This window comes from Pristiophorus japonicus, chromosome 21, assembly GCF_044704955.1.
Source record: "Pristiophorus japonicus isolate sPriJap1 chromosome 21, sPriJap1.hap1, whole genome shotgun sequence".
NCBI lineage: Eukaryota > Metazoa > Chordata > Chondrichthyes > Pristiophoridae > Pristiophorus > Pristiophorus japonicus.
In genome coordinates, this window is record NC_091997.1 from 35,318,153 (window position 1) to 35,344,989 (window position 26,837).

Sequence of the window (26,837 nt, forward strand, 5' to 3'; positions counted from 1 at the left end):
TTGAAGGACTCCCTGGCTGCTGAGATTGAAGGAACAATGCGGAAAGGTTTACACGTGGACACTGCGGCGCTGCTCGAGAACAGGTAGGAGACGGACACTCTGACTCGGAGCGTGAGGCCGCCATGCATAATGTAAGCCTGCGGATTTGGTCTGAACTTTTGGGTTTACTGCAAAAGATGGCACCTCCGACAGTGCAGCGCTCCCTCAGTACTGTCCCTCCGACAGTGCGGCGCTCCCTCAGTACTGTCCCTCCGACAGTGCAGCGCTCCCTCAGTACTGCCCCTCCGACAGTGTGGCGCTCCCTCAGTACTGTCCCTCCGACAGTGCGGCGCTCCCTCAGCACTGTCCCTCCGACAGTGCGGCGCTCCCTCAGCACTGTCCCTCCGACAGTGCGGCGCTCCCTCAGCACTGTCCCTCCGACAGTGCGGTGCTCCCTCAGCACTGTCCCTCCGACAGTGCGGCGCTCCCTCAGTACTGTCCCTCCGACAGTGTGGCGCTCCCTCAGTACTGTCCCTCCGACAGTGTGGCGCTACCTCAGTACTGTCCCTCTGACAGTGTGGCGCTCCCTTGATACTGCACTGTGAGTGTCGGCCTGGATTATGTGCTCAGGTCTCTGGAGTGGGATTTGAACCCACGACGTTTTGACGCAGACGCGAGAGCTTTGCTCACTGAGACACAGCGGACACGTTCAGGGTGAAGGGTTGGTGACACTTTGCTTTCCTCTGCCAGTAACTACAACCGGAGAGTGTTTGAGACGGTGCGGGCAGTGAACCAAGCGGTGAAGCTGAAGTCTCGCTCCCAGTCCCCTCAGAACATTCCGGGCTCCAGTCCATCGTCCGTTGCTCAGTCTGGAATCTCCAGCCACTTCAGTACTCCTCACGCCAGCTTCTGCGGCTCGAACACGTCTCTGGGACTGGACGACAAACTGCAGTCACTACCCCTGGACACCGAGAGCACTCCGTAAGCATCACCTCCTCTACTCCCGCGCCCATCCAATCACAGTAACTTCATCTTACAGCACAGCACAGGGCCATTCGGCCCTTCATGTCTGTGCTGGCTTTTCGAAAGAAAGATTTGCATTTATATAATACCTTTCACAATCTCAAGACGTCTCAAAACATCTCAGCCAGTCAAAGACTTTTTTTTTGAAGTGTAGTCACTGTTGTAATGTTGTAAAGCTCCCACAGCAATGTGATACTGACCAGATAAATGTTTTGTTATGTTGACTGAGGGATAAATATTGGCCCCAGGTCACCGGGGATAACTCCCTTGCACCTCTTTGAAATAGTGCCATAGGATTTTTTATATCGACCTGAGAGAGCAGACAGTTTAATCTTTCATCTAAAAGACGGCACCTTTGACAGTGCGCCGCTCCCTCAGTACTGCCCCTCCGACAATGCGGCGCTCCCTCAGTACTGCCCCTCCGACAGTGCGGCGCTCCCTCAGTACTGCCCCTCCGACAGTGCGGCGCTCCCTCAGTACTGCCCCTCCGACAGTGCGGCGCTCCCTCAGTACTGCCCCTCCGACAGTGCGGTGCTCCCTCAGTACTGCCCCTCCGACAATGCGGCGCTCCCTCAGTACTGCCCCTCCGACAGTGCGGCTCCCTCAGTACTGCCCCTCCGACAGTGCGGTGCTCCCTCAGTACTGCCCCTCCGTCAGTGCAGCTCTCCCTCAGTACTGCCCCTCCGACAGTGCGGTGCTCCCTCAGTACTGCCCCTCCGACAATGCGGCGCTCCCTCAGTACTGCCCCTCTGACAGTGCGGCTCCCTCAGTACTGCCCCTCCGACAGTGCGGCGCTCCCTCAGTACTGCCCCTCCGTCAGTGCGGCTCTCCCTCAGTACTGCCCCTCCGACAGTGCAGTGCTCCCTCAGTACTGCCCCTCCGACAGTGCAGCACTCCCTCAGTACTGCACTGGGAGTGTCAGCCTGGTTTTTTGTGCTCAAGTCCCTGGAGTTGGACTTGAACTCACAACCTTCTCCGAGAGCTAACCAATTAGTCCCACTCCCCGTGCTCTTTCCCCATAACCCTGCAAAATTCTCCTTTTGAAGTATTTACCCAATTCCCCATTTGAAAGTTACTATTGAATCTGCTCCCACCGCCCTTTCTGCCAGCGCGTTCCCGATCACAGCAACTCGGTGCATGAAAAAAACTCTCTTCCTCTCCCCCTCTGGTTCTTTTGCCGATTACCTTAAATCTGTGTCCTCTGGTTACTGACCCTCCTGCCACTGGAAACCGTTTCTCCTTATTTACTCGATCAAAACCCTTCATGATTCTGAACACCTCCCCTTAACCTTCTCTGCTCCAAGGAGAACAATCCCAGTTTCTCCAGTCTATCCACATAACTGCAGTCTCTCATTCCGGGTACCATCCTAGGAAATCTCGGCAGCAGCCAGTGGCTGGTGTTGGGTGCGGGCAGGAGTGGGCTGGGCTGCAATGGCCTGTATTGTGCAATAGCCCTTGACCGAGGCGGTGCTGGATGTGAGGACTGGCCTCCTGTCGAGGGAGTCACGCAATGTTCCCTTTAGGCCGAGCAGCGCTCCGGCCCTCCCTCGCCCCCGGCACTCCGGCTCCCCAGTTGGAGAAACGCCCCATGTGCAATATTGTGAATGAGCCGCGCTCCCAAAGACAAATGAGCGAGAGCATTGTCGCAGTGGGAGGGAGGGAGGGAGTGAGGGAGTGGTCAGTGGGGTCACGCAGCTCTCATGGACCTTGGACCTTGGATCAAAGCGGCCAGACTCTGTGCTTGACGTGAGGCTGAACCTTTGTTTCAGGGAGGAGGAGCTGGAGCGGAAGCCGGGAACTCCCGGGACTCCAGGCTGTCGGGATCTCCAGGCCGCGCTGCAGCGACTGTCCCAGCGGCAGGAGGCTGCCTCGGACACAACGCTCTTCGAGCAGGAGCCCGGGCTGACCGTCGACGAACCCTCGCCCAGCGGCCTCCTGACCCCCGCCGAAAGCGTCCTGTCCACCGGCACCAACTATTCCGGAAGCTCGGGGCTGACCAGCTTCTCCGGCTTCTCCGTCAGCTCCCGCCCCAACTGCCCGGATAAACTGAAGATCGTGAAACCCTTGGAAGGTGAGGCCTGTGACACTTGACCCTGACCCTAGAGTCTACTGTCTGACCCTTGACACTGACCCTAGTGTTTACTCTCTGACCCTTGACCCTAAAGTTTGCTCTCTGACTCTTTACACTGAACCTTAGCGTTTACACTCTGACCCTTGACCCTGACCTGAGTTTACTCTCTGACCCTTGGCACTGATCCTAGAATTGACCTTTGACACTGACCCTAGTGTTTACCCTCTGACCCTTGACCTTAGCGTATACCCTCTGACCCTTGACACTGACCCTCAAGTTTACTCTCTCACCCTTGATACTGACCCTAGCGTTTACCCTCTGACCCTTGACACTGACCCTACAGTTTACTCTCCCTCTCCTGGTTTTTATCTCTCTTTCTCTCTTGTCAAATTCTTTGTTCCATATTTCTCCCTCCACTGATTTTTCTCGCTCTTCACATTTCTCTCTCTGCCCCTCTACTTATTTCCAATTCTCACTCTCCATCTTTTACTCTTTCTCTTTCAAATCTGTTCTCCCTGTATCCATCTCTCTCTTGTCTTCTCGTCTCATCTCTAACCCTTTTGCTTCTTTCCTTCTCTCCCCATCTCTCTGCTTCCTTCCACTTGTTCTCTTCAGATCTTTTCTGCCTCCCTCTCTATCTGTCTCTCTGCCTCTCTCACTCTTTCCCTCTCTCTCTCTCTCTCTCTCTCTCTCTCTCTCTCTCCCTCTACCTCTCTCACTTTTTCTCTCTCTCTCTCCCACTCTCTCCCCTCCCCCTCCCCACCAGCCGTGTCTCGGCCTCTGTGCCCTGCACTGACTGCTCTGTCTCTGCCTCAGGCTCAGTGACCCTCCATCAGTGGCAGCAACTCGCTCAGCCGAACCTTGGGGGGATTTTGGACTCCCGGCCAGGGGTCCTCACCAAAGATTTCTGTCAGCTGGTCATCGACCCGGGGGAGGTCTACAACCTGAACGATTATGAGGAAGATGAAGCAGATATGGCCTCGTTCCAGGAACTGGCAACAACGCCGCTGGGACCAACCAAACCCGAGGCCAACGGTAAGGAAAGGCCACCGAGAGCTGCCGATATACCCCTCGCCTATTTACCCCTCACTAACACTCTGATATACTCCACACCCCTCGATGTAATGCTGATATACCCCACACCCCTCACTGTAACACTGATATACCCCACACCCCTCACTGTAATACTGATATACCCCACACCCCTCACTGCAACACTGATATACCCCACATCCCTCACTGTAACACTGATATACCCCACACCCCTCGATGTAATGCTGATATACCCCACACCCTTCACTGTAACACTGATGTACCCCACACCCTCACTGTAACACTGATATACCCCACACCCTTCACTGTAACACTGATATACCCCACACCCCTCACTGTAACACTGATATACCCCACACCCCTCAATGTAACACTGATATACCCCACACCCCTCATTGTATTGTATTCAAAACACACATTGGATTGAGTACTCCCTCACCTCAGAGAATCTGATGTAGAACAGATCTCTTTTAGTTTCTCTCCCAAACTCTCTGTATCTGAGGCAAACATTCCTTCACATCGCTACCTTTCTCCTAAATCCGTCACTATCGTCCTCCCTGTCTCCACACCACCCGAATTTTGGCTTCCACCTCGCTCTGTGCCCGTGCCCCCTGGGAGCCTTCCCTCCACTCATTTACCGTCCCTCTCCTGCCATTGTTGTGCGGAGGTGCAATAAGGTGGTTCGTTGTTGCCTCCTGCTGTGCAATAACCTGTGTGTGGTTTCAGTTACAGCATTTCACTCCAACAACCGACTGCCCGACACCCAGTCCACCTACACCTTCACCAACTGCCGCATCATGCACCCCTCCGACCAACTCACCACTGCCACACTGAGGTAAGCGACTGAGTGGGCAATGGGGGGACGGGGGGCTGGAAGTAGGGAGGGGTTGGGGGCTGTATGGAGGGGTGCGGGCGAGGGGGCTGGATGGAGGGGTGTGGGGGTGGGGGTGGGGGCTGGATAGGGGGGTGTGGGGGAGGGGTGGGGGCTGGATAGAGGGGTTTGGGGAAGTGGCTGGATGGAGGGGTGTGAGGGCTGGATGGGGTGTGGGGGAGGGAGAGGGGGCTGGATGGAAGGGTGTGGGGGAGGGGGAGGGGCTGGATGGGGTGCGTGGGAAGGTGTGGGGGCTGGATGGGGTGCGGGGGAGGGGGTGAAGTGTGACACGACTGCTGGCTGCAGTTTATTTATGCGCCCCTATGTCGGAGTCGGACCGGTAATCTATGCTTGGTGCTTATAGCCCCCCCCTCCCCCCCTTGAGAGTTGCCAGGCCTGGGAAATGATTGTTTTAAAAAGAAAAAAGAAAGATTTTGCATTTCTGTAACGCCTTTCACGGCCTCAGGACGTCCCAAAATGCTTTACAGCCAACAAAATACATTTATAGCATAGTCACTGTTGTAATGTGGGAAACCCAGCAGCCAATTTGCGCACAGCAAGCTCCCAATGTCATTTGGCATCCAATGGTGTCTCTCAGAACCTTCAGGGACCAGTGGAGGGAAGGAGTTTGGTGGGTCCTGGTGATATATTAATGATATAAAGTTCCATTTATAACGTTCCGCTCTCCTATCAGAGCATTGCGGGAATCACCCGCAGTCAGTTTGTGCTTCCTCCCACCTGCTGTGTCTGCTCCGGCCACATGGGACCTGTTTTGAGGGAGAGGCTCGTGGTTTGGGTGAGAATTTTCACAGGTGGCTGTTGTTGGACCTGATTCCAGCTGATATCTGTCGCTCGGTCATGTCACATCTGGACACCGTCACTCCCACCGTGGGAGATTAACGCTGCCTGCTCCATATTGGACAAGGGCTCCCAGAGATTCATCTATTCTTGGCCTGGCACGGACCCCCCCCATACATCCCCTACACCCCTCTCTTTACCCCCCCCCCACACTCCTCTCTTTCCCCCCCCCCCACACTCCTCTCTTTCCCCCCCCCCCCCACACTCCTCTCTTCCCCCCCCCCCACACTCCTCTCTTCCCCCCCCCCACACTCCTCTCTTCCCCCCCCCCCACACTCCTCTCTTTCCCCCCCCCCCACACTCCTCTCTTCCCCCCCCACACTCCTCTCTTTCCCCCCCCCCCACACTCCTCTCTTTCCCCCCCCCCCACACTCCTCTCTTTCCCCCCCCCCCCACACTCCTCTCTTTCCCCCCCCCCCACACTCCTCTCTTTCCCCCCCCCCACACTCCTCTCTTTCCCCCCCCCCCACACTCCTCTCTTTCACCCCCCCACACTCCTCTCTTTCACCCCCCCACACTCCTCTCTTTCACCCCCCCACACTCCTCTCTTTCACCCCCCCACACTCCTCTCTTTCACCCCCCCACACTCCTCTCTTTCACCCCCCCACACTCCTCTCTTTCACCCCCCCACACTCCTCTCTTTCACCCCCCCACACTCCTCTCTTTCACCCCCCCACACTCCTCTCTTTCACCCCCCCACACTCCTCTCTTTCACCCCCCCACACTCCTCTCTTTCACCCCCCCACACTCCTCTCTTTCACCCCCCCACACTCCTCTCTTTCACCCCCCCACACTCCTCTCTTTCACCCCCCCACACTCCTCTCTTTCACCCCCCCACACTCCTCTCTTTCACCCCCCCACACTCCTCTCTTTCACCCCCCCACACTCCTCTCTTTCACCCCCCCACACTCCTCTCTTTCACCCCCCCACACTCCTCTCTTTCACCCCCCCACACTCCTCTCTTTCACCCCCCCACACTCCTCTCTTTCACCCCCCCACACTCCTCTCTTTCACCCCCCCACACTCCTCTCTTTCACCCCCCCCACACTCCTCTCTTTCACCCCCCCACACTCCTCTCTTTCACCCCCCCACACTCCTCTCTTTCACCCCCCCCACACTCCTCTCTTTCACCCCCCCACACTCCTCTCTTTCACCCCCCCACACTCCTCTCTTTCACCCCCCCCCCCACTCCCCCGTGCCCCCCCCCTCCTCTCCATTACTCTTGGGGGTGCTGATATGCGGCCCCACACCCTGGAGTGACTGTTGCCGGTTTGACTGAGGATTTGCTAACGGAATGTTGTCTTTATCCCAAAAACAGGCAGAAAAAGCCGTGGTACAGGCACTTGCTGAAAGTTTAAGGAGTGTTGAATCTCGAAGTAAGACCTGTGGTGTTTGATTCCCAGTGTCGAGTGTCTGCCCCCCGCCCACCCCCACAGAATGTCTCCCCCACTGTAGAGTCTCCTTGTGTAGAGCACCGGCCCCTCCCCTGCCCCAGAGCACCGGCCCCTCCATCCCCCAGAGCACCGCCCCCCCCCCCAGAGCACCGCCCCCCCCCCCAGAGCACCGCCCCCCGCAGAGCACGGCCCCTCCCCGCCCCAGAGCACCGCCCCCTCCCCGCCCCCTCCCCGCCCCAGAGCACCGCCCCCTCCCCGCCCCAGAGCACCGCCCCCTCCCCGCCCCAGAGCACCGCCCCCTCCCCGCCCCAGAGCACCGCCCCCTCCCCGCCCCAGAGCACCGCACCCTCCCCCCCCAGAGCACCGCACCCTCCCCCCCCAGAGCACCGACCCCTCCCCCCCCCCAGAGCCCCTCCCCGCCCCAGAGCACCGGCCCCTCCCCCGCCCCAGAGCACCGGCCCCTCCCCCGCCCCAGAGCACCGGCCCCTCCCCCGCCCCAGAGCACCGGCCCCTCCCCCGCCCCAGAGCACCGGCCCCTCCCCCGCCCCAGAGCACCGGCCCCTCCCCTCCCCCCCCAGAGCTCCGGCCCCTCCCCCCCCCAAAGCTCCGGTCCCTCCCCCACAGAGCTCCGGCCCTTCCTCCACAGAGCACCGGCCCCTCCCCCATAGGGTTTAATAAACAACTGCTTCATTTGGTGACATCTGATTCCATTAACTCCCCGGGTCACTTTCACTCTCTTCGCCATTTGAAAGTTACGATTGAACCTGCTCCCACCGCCCTTTCAGGCAGCGCGTTCCCGATCACAACAACTCGCTGCATAAAAACATTCTCCTCATCTCCCCCTCTGATTCTTTTGCCAAAGACCTTAAATCTGTGTCCCTCTGGTTACCGTCCCTCCTGCCCCTGGAAACCGTTTCTCCTTATTTACACTTTCAAATCCATTCATGATTTTGAACAGCTCCCGAATTTCCCCTTGACCTTCTCTGCTCTAAGGAGAACAATCGCAGCTTCTCCAGTCCCTGCATTGCTGGAGGATCTCTGGGCCATTATAGTGAACCTCGGTGCTGTAAGGTGGGAGGGTAACCAGCGTTCCTGCTTCTGCTTCGTGTGCTAACCAAACCTGCAGTGATAGAGCCCAGTGACGGATTCTGCCGGTGTTGTGTGATTGGCAGCGTGTGATTTAATAACACTAACATTAACTCCTTTCCACATTAGAAGCCACCTCTTGAGCCTCGCCCATGAGATGAATGGGGCCTTCTCACCTGAACGTGACAGGGTGTTCGGACCCTGGGTGGGGGAGGGGGTTCGACTGTTGATCTATTGGCTGGCCTGGTTCAGCAGCTTAGAAACATGCAGCCTCAAAGTTCTCTTCTCTGGTTTGTCTTCAACTGAGTTATGAAGGAGGAACAAAGTGAAAGAAATGGGAGACCAGGGGGTGAGGGTGAAGGGGAGCGGTTGTAATGCATTCACTTCGTGGGTTCTTTGCTTAAGAATTCATAGCCACACATTGCTATTGAGAACTAGTTGGTTTATTAGCAAAGGTTTAACAATCACACTACACATTACCAGTTCATCCACCAGGCTCACAACCACCTGCCTCATCGTAGATCCCCTGAACACAACTGGCTGGGGTTTTATTGAGTCTTGAGAACATCACGTGATTGGCTAAGCCAATCACAGCTCCATAAACCTGTGAGCATACTCTATCACTTTGCTGAACAATAATTAGCAACCACTTTCTCCAATTTGACCCCCCCCCCCTCCCCACCCACTGTGGCTTCTAGTGCAGAACCTGGGCCCATGTTCCCTCTGCGTGATCATAGGGGATGGCTGATTGACTGAGCCAATTGTTTAACACCTCGCCAGTGATGTCATCGCATCGCCTGTGTACCGCGGTTTTAAGAATCTGCTTCCTGGTCGGCCGTATGGATTGGCTGAGCCTGCCAGACCGTTGGTACAAAATGTGTATGAAACGTCCAACCAAATGCAACTATTTTGTTAAGGGAAGATCGTGTTTGACAAACCTGATTGAATTTTTTGAGGAGGTAACCAAGAGGGTCGATGAGGGTAGTGCGTACGATGTATTATATATGGACTTTAGCAGGGCTTTTGATAAGGTCCCACATGGTAGACTGGTCATGAAGGTTAAAGCCCATGGAATACAGGGCAAAGTGGCAAGTTGGATCCAAAATTGGCTTGGAGGTAGGAAGCAATGGGTAATGATTTTTGGATGTTTTTGTGACTGGAAGGATGTTTCCAGTGGGGTTCCGCAGGACTCAGTACTGGGTCCCTTGCTTTTTGTGGTATATATCAACGATTTAGATTTGAATATAGGCAGTATGATTGAGAAGTTTGCAGATGACACTAAAATTGGCTGTGTGGTTGATAAGGAAGAGGAAAGTCATGGGCTGCAGGAGGATATCAATCTACTGGTCAGGTGGGCAGAGCAGTGACAAATGGAATTTAATTCAGAGAAGTGTGAGGTGATGCACTTTGGGAGGGCGAATAAGGAAAGGTTATACACATTAAGTGGAAGGTCACTTAATAGTGTAGATGAACAAAGGGACCTTGGAGTGCTTGTCCACAGATCCCTGAAAGGAGCAGGCCAGGTGGATAAGGTGGTTAAGACGGCAAACGGAACGCTTGCCTTTATTGGCCGAGACATAGAATATAAGAGCAGGGAGGTTATGCTTAAATTGTATAATCCTTTGGTTAGGCCACAGCTGGAGTACTGCATGCAGTTCTGGTCGCCATATTATAGGAAGGATGTGATTGCACTGGAGAGGATGCAGAGGAGATTTACTAGGATGCTGCCTGGAATGGAGAATCAGTTATGAGGACAGATTGGATAGGTTGGGTTTGTTCTCATTGGAACAGAGGAGGTTGAGAGGAGACCTCATTGAGGTGTACAAAATATTGAGGGGCCTGGACATAGTGGATTGTAAGGGTCTATTTCCATTGGTGGATGGGGTCTATTATGAGGGGGCATAGTTTTAAGGTGGTTAGTGGAAGGTTTAGAGGGGTTTTGAGGGGGGTCTTCTTTACGCAGCGGGTTTGGGGATCTGGAACTCGCTGCCTGGAAGAGTGATGGATGCAGAAACCCTCACCACTTTTAAGAGATGGTTGGATGGGCATTTAAAGTGCCGGAACCTGCAGGGTTACTGTTGGGGGAAAACCCCGAGGTAGAAATAAATCTACTCCGAGACTGTTAGAGAGTTGAAAACGCGCACAGTTTATTGGTACAAGGTACCAGGGGAACTGTATGTAGGTCCCTCAAACAGGCAACAACTCAATTTGGGTTTACAAAAAATGAGTATTTAAAATCGTAAACCGCAAAGGTCACATGTCTTCTACAATCTGGCATTGCAAAAAGTGTCTACACAACGAGTTTTTTTCGTCTTTGGCCGGCTTACTTCCTTATCTTCGGCCAGTGTCTGGTGTGATTGGTTTCTTTCTTGCTCAGCGTCTTGTGACCTTTTCGCAATTGCTTATCTCATTCTGTCATATAGTACATTTTCTAAAGCACAGCAATTTCGCACCAACGCTATTAACCCTTCAATCCCTCATTTGGCCGAAATTTTTCACGTATATAATTCTAGGCCAACGTATACCCGGTCTTCATCAGAAATTGGTGATGTGATGTGCCGGTTCCTGAGCCCCGGGGTCCAGGTTCCCATCTCCTGTCGCACCTCATTCTGCTGCTTGTAAAACCTCATCATGTAGGTGTTTTAAACGTGTGTACGCCATCTTCTGAGACACCGCTAGGTTCTCGTAGCTTGAGGGCGGTTGGGTTTACAGGTCTGCTCGATAGTAAAGATGACAGTGCTTTGCTTATACAACATTTAAGTAACATACATAGGCAATACAGCATTATTACCACCACCACAATGGTAACCAGACCTTGGATTAGTGACGTTCCCATAGATCCTAACCACCCTGAGAACCAGTCCCACAATGTGGAGGCTGATGGTTGCTTAAGCTTTTTAACCTCTTCTTAGATACACTCTGCCAGATTAGTAATTTCTCCCGTGCTATCCGGGATGTATGTACAACATTTGGCCCCGATCAGGGCACAGGTTCCCCCTTTTTCTGCCAACACATAGTCAAGGGCTATCCGATTTTGCAGAGCTACTGTGCGGAGGGCTACCATCTCTGCATTAACCTTAACTCGGGCTTCAGCTGTATCGTTGGACACCTGTTCCAGGACGGAAGCCATGTTAATGGATTCCCTCGCCAATTTACCCGCTCCATACCAGGGAAACGCAATGGCCCAGAACCTTTCAGTCTCCGTGATGGCTCGTCTGGCTCTATGGCATAAGAGCCAACGCGTGTGAATCCTGTTCTAACTCCAAACATCCAGCTGGCCGTCTCATTATCACTAAATGGGATTGATTGTAGGGAGATTCCTTCCTCCGAGTGTGTGGGGACATGGGCACAGACCCAACAGCTGGCAACATTGGCTTTCTTGGCATAGGTGTATGACATGTACAAAAAGGTGTTCACATACAACTCTATCTTGGTCCGTGGGGGCATTCCGGCCTGAGTCCTCCCTAGGCTATATATTACAATTACACAAAAAAGCAAACTGCACATAATATCGCGTAACACATTCATCTTGGATCGTCTTTATTTCTTCCGGCGTTTTCTGCTGATGCGTCTGCCTTCAGTTTCCTAGAATGTGTATGAAGGCAGGATTATTTGTTTAGTTCGCTTGTGCTGGGGTCGTTGGATTCATATTCTTTGAGCTGAGACCAATGTTTCCATTCGGCCAACCCCACCCATATCTATGCAGGTGCACGTATCTCTGCTAATTAGGACTTCAAATGGACCAGACCAACGGGGAGCAAACCCCGATCGTCCTGGCAGACATTTTACCATTACCTTCGCACCTACCTGTGGGACCTCCCCCTGGTCCTCCAGTTCCTTCTGTCCGTCCCGGCCTGCTTGCCGTTCCCTCACTTCCTTCCTCAATTCCTTAAGTTGCTTACTCAGTTCCAAGACATACTTCCTAATCCGATCCCTCAGGGGTCCTACGTCGGATCCCCCGGTTATGATTCCTTCCGGCAGGCGCATCGCCCTGCCTGTCATCAACTCATCTGGAGTTAATCCCGTCACCCGGTTAGGAATTTCCCTTTGTCTCATCAAGATTGTGGGTAGTAAATCTGCCCAAGCTTGTCCCATCTCTTGGATGGCCTTTGCTGGGGCTGTTTTAAGTGTCCTGTTCATACGTTCTACCATCCCAGAGCTTTGCGGGTGGTAGGGGAGATGAAACTTCTGTCTAATACCCAACATAGCACACATTTCCTTCATTATTTGTCCGGTAAAATGGGATCGATTTGGATAGGGACGCCCCAACATGGGATTACTTCCTCTGCCAATATTCGGGCCACCGTGATTGCAGTGCAGTTTCGCGTGGCGAATGCTTCTACCCACCGCGTAAACTGATCTATTATTACTAGACAGCATTTCTTGCCCCTTGAGGATGGTAACTGTCCCGTGAAGTCTATCTGTATGCACTCCCTTGGTCGTGGTTGGTGAGCCATTCTAACCTTAACGGCCTTTCCTGGGTTGTGCTGGACACATGTGACACATTGCTGACAGTACTTAGCTACGTCCCGTCCCATTCCTGACCACCACCAATCCCCAGTTATGTTTGTTATCATGACGTTCCGTCCAACATGACTGATTCCGTGGTGTAGTTCCATGAGCATTTGTCTAATACAAGCCGGGGCTATCACCTTCCCATCTTTCCTCCATATAAAGTCGTCACCCTGACTCCCTCCTTTTGTGCCCCAATCTTTCTTTTCTTCATCATTTACATCGGCATGTAATCTCACAATGTTTATATCTTCCCTGGTAATGATACTACATACAACTTCTTCCTGCACTTTTAAGGATATACTTGCTTCCTGTGCCGCTTTATCCGCTGCTTCATTGCCCCGTTGGACATTGTTTACTACTTTCTGGTGAGCCTTAACCTTGATCACTGCTGCCTCTGCGGGTTTACTGGTGGCGTCTAATAGTAGTCTGGTTTGGCCCTCTTGTTTGATAGCCTCCCCGCCCGAAGTGCCGAACCCTCTCCTTGCCCTGGCAGTCATGTAGTCATGGACTATCCTGAAGGCATAGCGGCTATCTGTATATATATTTGCCCGCCGGCCTTCAGCCAGTTGGAGGCCTTCAGTCAGGACAATGAAATCAGCAACTTGGGCCAACAGTCCTCCGTATAACCTTCCCTTTCGGACAGTGTTTAGCGCTTCGTCTATCACCGCCCATCCCGTATGCGGGGTCCCCTGAATATATTTCCGGGACCCATCCACGTACAGGATCAGCTCGGGGTTTTCAAGGGGAATCTCACTTATGTGTCCCGGTGAGTCCTCCCATTCCTGTGACTGGCACTCATGAGGCTCACCCACGGATAAGAGGCCCTCTGCCGGGTTCTCCCCCGTGTCTCGTACAATTTTTATGGACCCATCTAAGGGAAGTAATACTGCTTCCCATTTGGCCCGGTGGCCGTTGGACACGGAGCGCTATTTCCCGGTGTTGAGCATTTCCACCAAGTTATGTTTGGTATGTAGTATAACCTTTCCGTCATTACTATTGGCTCACTAACTTTCACCGCCCACGTTGCACAGTCCAAGGCTGCTACACATCCTGCCACGGGCGACTGTTGGGTGGAATAGTAAGCTACTGGGCGGGCTTGGTCTCCATGCATTTGAGTAACTACTACTCCGTAAAACCCGCCCTCGTTTTCACAATGAATGTGAAACGGTGCGTTCATATTTGGCAGTCCTAGGCCTGGTGCAGACATCAGGGCTTCCTTTATCTGGCCGTATGCTGTTTCTTGTTCCGGGCCCCATTCCACACTTTCTAGAGCTGGTTTTCCTCCCTTAACTAATCTCTGTATGGGTTCTGCGATTGCCACGAAGTTGGCTATAAAGTTCCTACAGTAGTTAAAGAGTCCTAATACTTTACGCACTCCTTGGACCATTTTCGGTCAGAGCATAATGCGAATTGCTTCCTTTCTGTTGTGGGGCATTGTTTTTGACCCCTGCGACAGTTGGTGTCCCAAGTACAATACCTCCTTTAATCCGATCTGAGCTTTCTTGGGGTTTACCTTAAATCCTGCTTTCTTTAAGGCTTCTAGGGTTTCTATTAGAGCCCCCATATGTCCTCTCTCGTCCTCTGAGGCAATCAACAGATCGTCCATATATTGGAGGATGGTACTTCGGTAGGGGGCTAAATCTACAGTCTCCAAGGCTTGACTCATAGTTCGGTGAAATATGTCCGGACTGTTGTGAAAACCCTGGGGCACTTGTGTCCAAGTGTACTGCCTATTCCCGACCGTGAATGCGAATTTATCTTGGGACTCCTGGGCTAATGGTATGGACCAAAATCCATTAGCTATATCTAAGACAGTGAATATTTTATGTTCTGGTTTCAGTCCATTAAATATGGTCGCTTGCTACGATGGGGTGCTGGCGGGGAGTTACTTTATTTAACGCCGCATAGTCTATGGTCAATCGGTATGAGCCATCTGGTTTCTTTATGGGCCAGGTTGGCGAGTTCGTAGTGCTTTCGGCTTCCCGAAGGACACCCTCCGCAAGAGGTCCTGCACTACTTGTTTTACGGCCTCTCGGGCTTCAGGTTTAATGGGGTATTGCTTATGAGGAGTGTGTTCGGGGCCAGGAATGACCACTGGCTTGGTCTTTACCAGCCCACAATCCTGCTTTGATTGAGCCCACACTTCCCTCATTTGTTCGCATAATGGGCCGTAGTCTCCTGCTGTATCCCAATCTCGGGTGAGAAGTTGCACACTTCCGACCTTTGCGGGATTGTGCAAATTAGTCTGATCCCCGTACGTCGTGATTTTGCGTCCTCCCTTATTTCTCCAAACTATTCTCTTATTCTGTGGGTCTATTATTGCCCCTAACTGTTCCAGGAGGTCGATCCCCAATATGGTCCCTTCTGCATTTGGGCATACATAAAATTGTGCCATGATCAGAATACCGGCGATCTCCAATAGAATTACTTCACTCTGGTGGACTTTGGTGGCAAATCCTCCCACACCAGTTATATGGACGACATGTTTAGTTGTGGGTAAGGGAATATCTGTCATAGATACCGATGCTCCGGTATCCACTAACATATCACACTGCCGGCCCCCTAACAGCGCTGTTATGTGAATACGCGATCCTCTTCCTGCCCCACGGGGGCCGCTGGCCTTCAGTCTCTTTCTAAGTCCCTCAGCGCTGTGATTAGCTGCTGTCAGTTAATTTCCTCTACTCTAAGGCCTGACTGACTATTTCTTTTCTCCTTGGGTGCCCAACATTTATCAGTGGCATGTCCCTTTTTCCCGCAATTGTCACATCGGACGGTTGGTCTTTTTGGGCCCCTACAGTCGGAGGCAAAATGACCCGTCTTGCCACAGTTGTAGCATTCCCCTCGGCCCGCACTCTTACTATGCTTAGCCGTGGCCACTTCTTGTTTTATTCCCCCAGAGTTAATGTGGCATGCCCACCGGACAGCTTGGTCATAGGTGTCCGCGACTACCACCCCCATTTTTAAGAACTTTTGATGATCGGCCGAAAGGCCGTCCTTAAACATTTTCACAAAGACTGGATCGTCTCTGTTCGGGGCCGCCTGTCCTGAGGATTCTTGATATTGGAACCATAACCTCTCTCCGTAGTCATTGGCGTTTTCTCCCTTTTTCTGGCGGGTCTGCATTATCAATCCCCAATTTGGACTGGATGCTCCCATTAAGGCCTGTACAGCCTGGACGAACCCCGTTCTGGCAGCGTCCCATTGTGCCCTTGTGGCACCCATAGCAGGTATCCATGTGCCGTCACTGTGAGGGGGTGCTAGCCCTGCCCACCGGTCCTTTGGACACTTAGCCCGAACTATTTGGTGGACATCTCGCTCATGCATATTGTGGGTCTCATACAATTCTTCTAACTTTTGCCAAAATTCTACATTTCTCTTCCGTGGTTGTAGACTCCCCAAATCCTGATTCAACATTTGTTTTTCTGTGGTGGTGAAAGTGTAGTATTGATATCGGGGGGTTCCCTCCCTGTACGCCCTGGGTTACCCTAAGAGGGGCTGCCCTTTCTGTATTTACTGAATTTGACCCATCCATCTCGGTCTCCTCATCAAAGGGAGGGGCCGAGGCCGCTACTGTGGCAACATAAGTCGGAGGGAGATCATAATCTGATCCCCTCCCACTTGCTGGTTTGTTCATATCGCTCTCTCTATTTCTTATTCTCGGCTTCTGTTTCCTTACTTTTCTCTACAAATTGTTTGGTTTTACTTTGTAACACACATAACTGATATACTAAAAGTACTCCAGCTTTCTTTGCCTTTTTCTGTTTCTGTTTCTCTCACCAATTCTTTTGCTCCTTGGGGACAGCTGAGGGATCCCACCCGTCTTTAATCATTTTATCGATTAAGCTCTTCTGGTCGTCTGCATAGAACCTACTAAGTGACCCTCCCGGCCCCCATTCAAGGTCTTCCCCCGACGCCATTATGTGATCTGACCTTCCCTTGCTTCCTCTGCGAATGAGTCTCTTCACGCGGGCCTACTTCTACTCCGTTACTTATTTATTGCGATGGGATTATCCCTCAATTCTCTCACCAGTTCATGCGTATCACACAGTCACTCACAGGTTTCCACCGTCACTTTGTCCTCCCGGTGTTCCCTTCGACCTTAATCCTTGGTCATCACGTGGGGCATTTGCCCTCTTAATTCCGGCTCAAGTTAGATGATTGAGATAGTTTGTGAAAATTGAAGTGACGGGGACACTCGTTTCTCTTACACACCACTTATCTTACTTACATTCTACTTTATCTTAATTTCTACTCACTGTTTCTGTTATCGAACCTCTCCGAGTCTCACTTGTTCGTTGGGTGTCTGGCAGCCTCGCCCCTGCCGGTTTGACGTTCCAATTTCTGGGATGTCGTGAAATTCGACCTTATCCCCGTACGTTCGAGTCTCGGTCAGGAGGGCTTACCGGTACACCTTGCTCGCAGCGCCAAAACTGTTGGGGGAAAACCCCGAGGTAGAAATAAATCTACTCTGAGACTACGTTAGAGAATTGAAAACATACACAGTTTATTAATACAAGGCACCAGGGGAGTTGTATGTAGGTCCCTCAACCAGGCAACAACTCAATTTGGGTTTACAAAAAATGAGTATTTAAAGTCGTAAACCGCAAAGGTCACATGTCACTGCTTCTACATCTGGCATTGCAAAAAGTTTTTGCAACGAGTTTTTTCGTCTTTGTCCGGCTTACTTCCTTACCTGGGGTAATTCTGAGTTAGGCTGGATTGGGGTTGAGGACAGTTGAGTTGATGTTGGTTTTGTTGGATTGTGATTGGCTGGGCAGGGTTTGGCTGGGTTGGGTGATAGGTTTGGGTTTGGTTGAAGTTCATTGGATTGGGTGGGTTGGGAGGAGATTAGTAAGGGTGCCTAACATAACACTTACACACTTCAATATAGCAACTCCGGCATCGAACTGTTCACCTGAAAATTATGGTCAAAATCAGCTAAGCCATTTGTATCCAAAATGTTCTGGTTTTTATTGACCAATAGAGGAAGCAGAAATCTTTTGACCTGGGCATGCTGTTGGTGTGATGACGCCATTTTTATGTCCGATGTGCTTTAGAAGATGGCATTGTCCCTTTCCCTGTTGCAGCACCTTTGATTTTGTTGTCCAATATGTTGATGAGTTTCCCCCTCTATTCTCTTCCAGTTTTCACCATATACCTAAGCCCGCTTGTGGCAGCTTTGGCAAACTGAGGTCTACCTCATCCGACGGGAACTTGGACAGACTGCGGCCGATCTCGTCCTGTGGAAACTTTGACCGGTTTTGGCCGACTCCGTCCAATGGGGACTCCAACACGTCGAAGCCCGCCCAGCCCTACAGGAACTCCCAGCCCTTGGGCAACACCGTGTCCAACACCAACCTGGAGGCGTTACAAGCAGCCCACTCCTCTTCCCGCCGCAGGCGATATGCGTCTGAGTCGGCCACCAACCTGAGGGAACACACCATCACCATGAGCACGTCCCTCGGATTAGTCACCTTGCTAAAGGAGCACGGTATATCTGCCGCTGTGTATGACCTAATCCACAGGGGCCAAGGCAGTGGTGCTGGTCGGGAAGCTACCAGTCTTCACCAGCTGACCAAAGCAGCTCTGGACAATTTCCCAAATCCAGGGGGACACCTGGCCTACCCGTCCAAGTCCGCATTTGAACTGACATACACCAGTCCGCCTCAACAACTCTTCCTCACCTCCAGCCTAGCCAGGTCCATGCTCAGAGGGATGAGTTCTGCAGAGGATGGAGGGAGTCCGGATGGCAAGACGACCGAAAGAAATATCTTCAGCTTCAACCTGGTGGAAAAACTGAAGAGACTTGGTTTAGACAAAGTGGTGGCCAGGGGGGTGGTGGACCCGGAGTGTAAACGGTTGACCAGACTGACCCGAACGCCCAGCACTTGAGCAGCAAGACTTTCTTTTCCTGAGTCCAACGACAGATTCTCTAGCGGGAGTGTGCACCCCTCTACCTGCACTGTACTTCAATCACTGACCCTGCTGTAACCCTCCCCTTCAGGCAGGTCAAGACCCAGTCCATTTTAGTTCAGACTTGTAAGCAAACTGTTTCAGTTGATCCGCTAGTAAATTATCCGCTAAATGTTAAATAATCAATAGTGACAGGGATGAAACGAGAATTATTACATCAATTGAATTGGAGTGAGTTTGCTGCTGGAGGCGCCAATGCGATTGGCTGCTGTGTCCTGTGGGAGATGATGGTTTGAAGGTGCATGCGGCCCACTCCCAGCCTCTGATCAATAACTTGCTTCCAGGGCCAAATCCGCTCTCTGTCACGTGTCGTACGATGTGGGGATCTGCACTGGGTGCTAACTCCGTGGATTTTAATCTTTTAAGTATGTGTTATTTGGAGGGCATGTCGGCACAGAGCCCAGAGGGCCCTAAACACTGGAACCAGACTTTGACATAATGTGATGCCTTGATCCTTTAGCTCCAAGCCCTGTGCCACGGTGTGTAACTCTGCCGGGACCCTGGAGTCCTGCTTTGCTTGAAGTCTTATCTCAGAGGAGCACCGTCTGACCAATCCCCGAATCGCTGGCTCATGGTGAATGCTGACTCATTCCCTGAAATGGGAAAATGTTTCCTTTTCTTCAGCACCAACATTCCTCACCATGACCCGATTCACCAGATTCGGTGCGGACTCGCCACCCCAGGGGGAAACCAGCGGCAGTGGATGAGGTTGGTATCTTTCGCCCAGCTATCTGAGAGTCTGTGCCTGACCTGTGGACCCTCAGGGCACACAGTCAGTGTGCGGGATCGGTCCGGGCAGCTCACCAGCCCAAAGAACGACCAGCAAACCCGCCCTGACCCAACACTTAACCATTTCTAAACTCTGCCTCCGGATTATAAATGAGAGCTTTCATTGCAGTTCTGATGTTTTTATCGTTTTAAAGAATTTGTCACGTTGCCATGTTTGCAGAATTCCTCCAACTTTGTTCCCTTATGGTTTGGTTGCTGAATGTTAACCCTTCGCACACTGCATCACCAGTTAAAACAAATTGGTTTGCGAGAAAGTAAAATGGAAGTGTTATTGTGGAAATCTTGCAATCTACAATCAGAGCCCCTCTGTGTGTGTGCAGACCTCACCGTCAACTATTGCAAGGAGGAATGTCCCGGATAATTCAGCAGCGGGGCGATGGATGTTTGGTTCCATAACCCAAATACCCTTCCCCAACAAAAATCTCTCAATCTCGGTTTGGAATGTTCAATCCCCCCCCCCTCCCCAAGTCGCAACAGCTTTTTGGGGAGAGAATTCCCGATTCCCCCCACCCTTTGTGTGAAGAAGTGTTTCCTGACATGGCTCTGATTGTCTGCCTCCCCGGGGCAGCAGCGATTCCCCGGTCACAGAGGGACAAGTGTGGGGATCACTGGAACCGTCGCTGGGATTATTGGGCTAATTTTCCCAATCCCTGGCATCGCTCCAATGTTGATCATTGTGGAGTCCGGATTGTTCTGAGCCTGTGTGTGTGGGATAACAACAAACTCCTGTCCCTGCCACGGGTGGGGGGGGGTCTCTCTGTCGGTGTGTTGGACCAGCTGCCCCTCAGTGGGACGGACACGCTGCACTTTCCCCAGGGGCAGCCCCGCTCTCTCCCCACCCCCTCACTGATACTTGTCACATTTTGTCCCTCCCCCCGCCGCTGGGACTGCCGCCTGGAGACTGGGCCCAGACCTGGAGTCCAGGCACTTTGTGAGCAGTGTTAGTGCGAGGCCGCAGTGTGTTGGGGAATAGCGCTGCGCTGTGCGGCCTGGATGCAGCATTGTGGCGGGGACAAGTGTGCCCTTTGCTGAGTTAGCGCGGTGCTCCCTCCATCAGCCCGCTGTTCCGGGAAGCAGGAATGTCCAGAGCTCGTGCTCTGTGTCAGAAGGAATATCAAAGATAGAGTTCAGTCCTGCGAAGATTTGTAATTTTTTTAATTAAAAAAAAAAATAAAGAAACATATCAGAAGATGAATGAGTTCGAGTTGCTGATGTGAACTCTCCATCAATGCTCCTCCTCTGCTGTGCCAACTTTCTCCCCACATTCAAAGGCCCCTCCAAACCTCCCCCCTCCTCCCAAACCTCTCCCTCCTCCCCAATCTCACCCCCCCATCCCAAACCTCAACCCCTTCCTTCAAACCACTCCTCCTCCCCAAACCCTTCCTCCAAACCTCCCCCCCCACCCAACCCCCAAACCTCCCCACACTTCCTGCTCTGTCCCCTGACTCCCCTAGAAACCCCTGTGCCTCTGGCAGGCTGTGTCCAGTGTAACCAAACCATCAGCTCCTTGGTGTCAGTGACTGGGTCTGTGCTGCTACCTGTAGCTTCAGCTATCAATAAGATCCACAGGAGGCCCCCAGCACATCGGATACTGAGAATTTGATGGCAATGAGGTTTCTATCTATTAGTTATTTTTTCTAATCATGTCAAGAATTGTCTCCCAAGGACCGTCAATCACAATCCTTCCACAGACCCTGTGCCGTCTAGGTCGTCCTAAACTCCTGAGGTGAAGAAAGAAAGACTTGCATTTATATAGCACCTTTACATGACCACTGGACATCCCAAAGCGCCTCACAGCCAATCAGGTCATTTTTGGCGTGTGGTCACTGTTGTAATGTGGGAAGCACGGCAGACAATTTGTGCACAAACAGCAATGAGTTAATGACCAGATACCCAAGTACCTGTTCAGTCACCCAAGAACTCACTTTTAGAGTGGAAGCAATTCCTCGATTTTGAGTGACTGCCTATGATGATTAATGACCAGATAATTTGTTTTTGTTATGTTGATTGAGGAAGAAATATTGGCCCCAGGACACCGGGGTGAACTCCTCTACTCTTCTTCGAAATAGTGCCACGGGATCTTTTACATCCACCCGAGAAGGCAAACGGGGCCTCTGTTTAACATCTGATTTGAAAGATAACACCTCCGACAGTGCAGCACTCCCTCAGTGCTGCCCCTCCGACAGTGCAGCACTCCCTCAGTGCTGCCCCTCCGACAGTGCTGCGCTCCCTCGGTGCTGCCCCTCCGACAGTGCAGCACTCCCTCGGTACTGTCCCTCCGACAGTGCAGCGCTCCCTCAGTACTTATAAGAGATAGGTGCAGGAGTCGGCCATTTGGCCCCTCGAGCCTGCTCCGCCAATCAATAAGATCATGGCTGATCTGATCATGGACTCAGCTCCACTTTCCTGCCCAGGGTCAGATAAAAATAATGTTGATTGTGTTTACATCTATACTTCACTGTTTAAAGGCTTTTCTTCTTTATTCCTTTACTCCCTTATCGCTCAAAAATCTGTCTATCTCCGTCTTAAATATATTCAATAACCCAGCCTCCATAGATCTCTGGGACAAAGAATTCCATAGATTTACAACACTCCGAGAGAAGAAATTTCTCCTCATCTCAGTTTTAAATGGGTGGCCCCTTATTCTGAGACTGTGTCCCCTAGATTTAGTTTCCCCTATGAGTGGAAATATCTTCTCTGCATCCACCTTGTCGAGCCCTCTCAGTATCTCATAAGTTTCAGTAAGATCACCTCTCATTCTTCTGAACTCCAATGAGTATAGGCTCAACCTATCTTCATAAGTCAACCCCCTCATATCTGGAATCAACCTAGTGAGTGTTCTCTGAACAACCTCCTTAAATACGGAGACCAAAACTGTACGCAGTACTCTAGGTGTGGCCTCAGCAATACCGCGTATAATTGTAGCAGGACTTCTGTGTCTTTTACTCGATCCCCCCCTTGCAATAAAGGCCAACATTCCATTTGCCTTCCTGATTACTTGCTGTACCTGCATACTAACTTTTTGTGTTTCATGCACAAGGACCCCCAGGTCTCTCTGTACTGCAGCATTTTGCAATTTTTCTCCATTTAAATTATAATTTGCTTTTCTATTATTTCTGCCAAAATGGACAACCTCACATTTTCCCACATTATACTCCATCTGCCAAATTTTTGTCCACTCACTTAGCCTGTCTATATCCTTTTGCAGATTTTTTGTGTCCTCTTCACAATTTGCTTTCCCACCAATCTTTATATCATCAGCAAACTTGGCTACATTACACTTGGTCCCTTCATCCAAGTCACTTGCCTTTCATAAAACCATGTTTGATTGAATCATGCTTTTCCAAATGACCCGCGACTGCTTCCTTAATAATGGATTCCAGCATTTTCCCAATGACAGATGTTAGGCTAACTGGTCTATAGTTTCCTGCTTTTTGTCTGCCTCCTTTTTTTAAATAGGGGTGTTACTTTTGCGGTTTTCCCAATCTGCTGGGACCACCCCAGAATCCGACAGTGCGTTGCTCCCTCAGTACGGCCCCTCCGACAGTGCAGCCCTCCCTCAGCACTGTCCTGGAATGTCAGCTTAGATTTATGTGCTCAAGTGTCTGGAGTGTGACTTGAACCCAAAACCTTCTGACTCAGAAGTGAGAGTGTGCCCACTGAGCCACGGCTGACATTCGATATAACCACTCCCTGATTCCCAGGAGCTTTGAAAACCTTTCCTTCTCCCGTTCCCCATGGGCTGGAGAGGGACCAGTGGAATGCAAGGATTGAAGTTATACCCGCACATGCAAGTTCTGCGCCACTGGCCTGCACCACTTGATGGGCCGAATGGCCAACATTCCTTAACCTTAATTAAATGTAGTTGTGGGTCCTCCAAGATCAGCAATGGCACAGATGGAGAATTGGGCAAATGAGAGAGGACAGTCTGTCAGAAAGCAGCTGCTCACTGCTACATTACAGTCTATTACCGGGAGCAGCCGCTCCTCCCCACAGTCCCTGCATTAACTGCAGTCAGGGCCAGAGTCACAGTTAGAGCAAATTAGGTCATCTTTAATGTTTATTTGGGGAATGTGTCGAGTGTTCCTTTGATGATGATCCAGTCTCCCACGAGTTTATATAAGAATGGATGGTGCACCCCCTCTCCTCTCCCACCCCCCACCCCCCCCGAACCCCCCCACACCACCGGCCTCCCTCCCACACCCACCCACACACTCACCCACACACACCACTGCTCACTCTCTCACTCTCTCACACACACACCCACAGAAGCAGGCCCGAGCGCACACACATAGTCCTGCTCACAGATACCCACACACTGTTTCACAAGGAAATGAATTCTAATGCAGTTTTATAAGTTGCTCCTGGGAGGTTTGTTAATTCTTTGAGTGTCAAGTGTTCCCCGCACCCAACACCCCACAGGATCAAACGTGTCTGTGACACTCAGTAAATCGCAACACAAGCTGTGGTACACAACACAAACACCCTTTATTAAAACAACCCAAAAATATCAAATTCTCTGAGTAAAATCAACAACAATAAACCCTCCAATAATTCTTAAATGGATCAAAAATCTTTCTCTGCATTGTTTGAAAATGGGTTTCTATCTGAAACAGTGACTGAACCTTCGAAATCAGTAAGTCGGTTCACGGGGTGAAGGGTTTGGGTTCCTAGCATTACACATGAATGTTTCTCGTAGAATGATGCCTGTGATTTTGCAGTGTTTAGGAGTCCAGTTCATACTCTTCGACACTGCGTCGGCCGAAGTCCATCCAGCCTGTGTAATCCCGGTCGTGCATCTGGTGCAGCACATCACGCAGCTGGTAACGATCAGCCTGGTTCAACAGCCCCGCTGTGTGAAACAGAAATAACAATTAGTCTTTCTTGGCAATTTTTCTTTCTATTAACTCTCCTCTCTTACTGGGATACAGTCCCACACACACTGACTCTCGCTGGGGTACAGTCCCCCACACACTGACTCTCACTGGGGTACAGTTCCACTCTCACTGGGGTACAGTTCCACACACATTGATTCTTACTGGGGTATGGGTCCCACACACACTGACTCTCTCTGGGGTACAGTTCCCCACACACTGACTCTCACTGGGGTACGGGTCCCACACACACTGACTCTCACTGGGGTACAGTTCCACACACACTGACTCTCACTGGGGTACAGGTCCCACACACACTGACTCTCACTGGGGTACAGTTCCACACGCAGTGACTCTCACTGGGGTACAGTTTCACACACACTGACTCTCACTGCGTACAGTTCTAATCCTCTGACCCTTCTACCAATTGCTTTAAATCTATGCCCCCTGGTTATTGACCACACTACTAAGGGAAATAGGTCCTTCCTATTCATTCTATCTTGGCCCCTCATCATTTCATACACGTCAATCAATAGAGACCAAGAGCTGGAAAGTGGGATTAGGCTGGGTGGCTCTTTGTCGGCTGGCACAGACACGGTGACCTGAATGTCCTTCTATGCCGTTAAATTTCTATGATTCGATGATATTTTTGTTATTGTCACCTCCAGACTCAATTACTCCATTTCTCCTCTGGCCTGTCTCCCATCCTCCACCCGCTATAACCGCAAACTCATCCATTCTCCACTGCCTGTGACCTACTGCTGCCAAATCCGCGCTCCCCCCACGTCCTTGCTAACCATTGTTTCCCGATCTTTGTATCCTTCATGGCCTCACCGCTTCAAATCCCTAAGCCCTCCGCCGCTCCTCATGTTCACTGCATCCTTCCTTCGCCCCTTCATTGGCAACTCTTCCTCCAGCCGCCTCCGCCCCCTCACTGGAATTCCTTCCCGTAAACACTCCACCTCCCTCTCCTCCTTTAAGCCCCTCCCTAAGAAAAAAGACTTGCATTTATATAGCACCTTTCACAACCTTAAGACACCCGAAAGTGCCTTACAGCCAACGCTGTTGTAGTGGAGGAATCACAGCAGCCAATTTGTGCACAGCAAGGTCCCATAAATAGCCATGTGATAATGACCAGATAATCTGTTTTAGTAATGTTGATTGAGAGATAAATATTGGCCAGGACACCAGGGAGAACTCCCCTTGCTCTGCTTCAAATAGTCTCATGGGATCTTTTATGTCCACCTGACACATTGGTTTAATGTCTCATCCGAAAGACGGCACCTCCAGCAGTCCAGCACACCCTCAGCATTGCACTGGGAGTGTCAGCCTGCATTATGTGCTCAGAGTATCTGGAGTGAGACTTGAACTCATGACCTTCTGAGTCAGAGGCGAGAGTGCTGCCCACTGAGCCACAGCTGACACCCACTTACAGCCTACCATTTTGACCAAGGCTTTGGACACTCCTGCTAATCTCTCCTGTTTTGGCTCGGCATCCGTTTTATTTCCTTGTGCCTCTGTGAAGTACCTGGGAATGTTTCTATGTTAGAGGCGCTTGATATAACCCAGCGAGAGTAGACATCTGGAGGAGAGGAGGGGAGGAAATTGGCACAAAAACATGTCCTACGCTTGTCGAAGGTGCACACACTTTACCTTCTTGAATCTGTGGCAGCAGCCTGGATATCAGCTCCTCTGCCCTTCCAGACACAGCCCTGCGGCCCAGCAAAACGGCCCCGCTGCCTGAAGGGTGCTGGCCCGAGCGCTCCACAATCATTCCTCCATTATTGCGAGGGCCTGAGAGTGGCTTGGACAGGCAGGCCATCGCCAGGACGACCACCAGGAGGCTGATGTACACTGTGTTGGTCATATCTGCAAAACACAAACACACCGATATCCAGTAACAAACAACACACTGCGCTCTGCACTCGGTGAAGGCAGCTGCTCGGTTTTCAGGTTTATCCTACATAAGAACATGAGAAATAGGAGCAGGAGTCGGCCACCTGGCCCCTCGAGCCTGCTCCGACATTCAATAAGATCATGGCTGATCTGATTTTGGGCACGGCTCCACTTGCCTGTCCGCTCCCCATAACCCTTGACCCCCCTTATCCTTCAAAAATCTGTCTATCCCCACCTTAAATATATTCAATGACCCAGCCTCCACAGCTCTCTGGAACAGAGAATTCCACAGATTTATAACCCTCTGAGAGGAGAAATTCCTCCTCATCTCAGTTTTAAATGGGTGACCCCTTATTTTGAAACAATGCCCCCTAGTTCTAGATTCCCCATGAGTGGAAACAAACTCTCGGCATCTACCTTGTCGAGTCCCCTCGGTATCTTATATGTTTCAATAA

At 51.5% G+C, this 26,837-nt stretch overlaps 2 protein-coding genes across 2 annotated transcripts in view; one reads left to right on the forward strand and one right to left on the reverse strand.

Annotated features, from left to right (window-relative positions):
* The window catches only part of LOC139233512 (trafficking kinesin-binding protein 1-like), a 59,562-nt gene extending 38,767 nt beyond the window's left edge, over positions 1–20,795 (forward strand). Inside the window, exons 11-16 of the mRNA XM_070863914.1 lie at positions 7–83; positions 730–960; positions 2,772–3,073; positions 3,890–4,108; positions 4,853–4,961; positions 17,995–20,795. Coding sequence (XP_070720015.1) covers positions 7–83; positions 730–960; positions 2,772–3,073; positions 3,890–4,108; positions 4,853–4,961; positions 17,995–18,742 — 1,686 coding nt within the window. The 3' untranslated portion in view covers positions 18,743–20,795. The remainder of the gene's footprint in view (positions 1–6; positions 84–729; positions 961–2,771; positions 3,074–3,889; positions 4,109–4,852; positions 4,962–17,994) is intronic.
* Positions 20,796–24,213: 3,418 nt separating this feature from the next.
* LOC139233644 (gastrin/cholecystokinin-like peptide) lies at positions 24,214–26,353 on the reverse strand. The gene is made up of 2 exons (XM_070864055.1): positions 26,140–26,353; positions 24,214–24,464 (listed from the first exon to the last, which is right to left on the reverse strand). The coding sequence occupies exons 1-2, from the start codon at positions 26,351–26,353 to the stop codon at positions 24,337–24,339; spliced, it is 342 nt and encodes a 113-aa protein (XP_070720156.1). The 3' UTR covers positions 24,214–24,336.
* Between the last annotated feature and the right edge of the window lie 484 nt (positions 26,354–26,837).

What these genes read in the sequence shown, in the direction of transcription:
- LOC139233644 (XM_070864055.1), bottom strand. Translation starts at nt 26,353, where the DNA reads ATGACCAACACAGTGTACATCAGCCTCCTGGTGGTCGTCCTGGCGATG. An exon ending in GCTGCCACAGATTCAAGAAG is followed by an intron (nt 24,465 to 26,139) that starts GTAAAGTGTGTG and finishes TGTTTCACACAG; the next exon opens with CGGGGCTGTTGAACCAGGCT.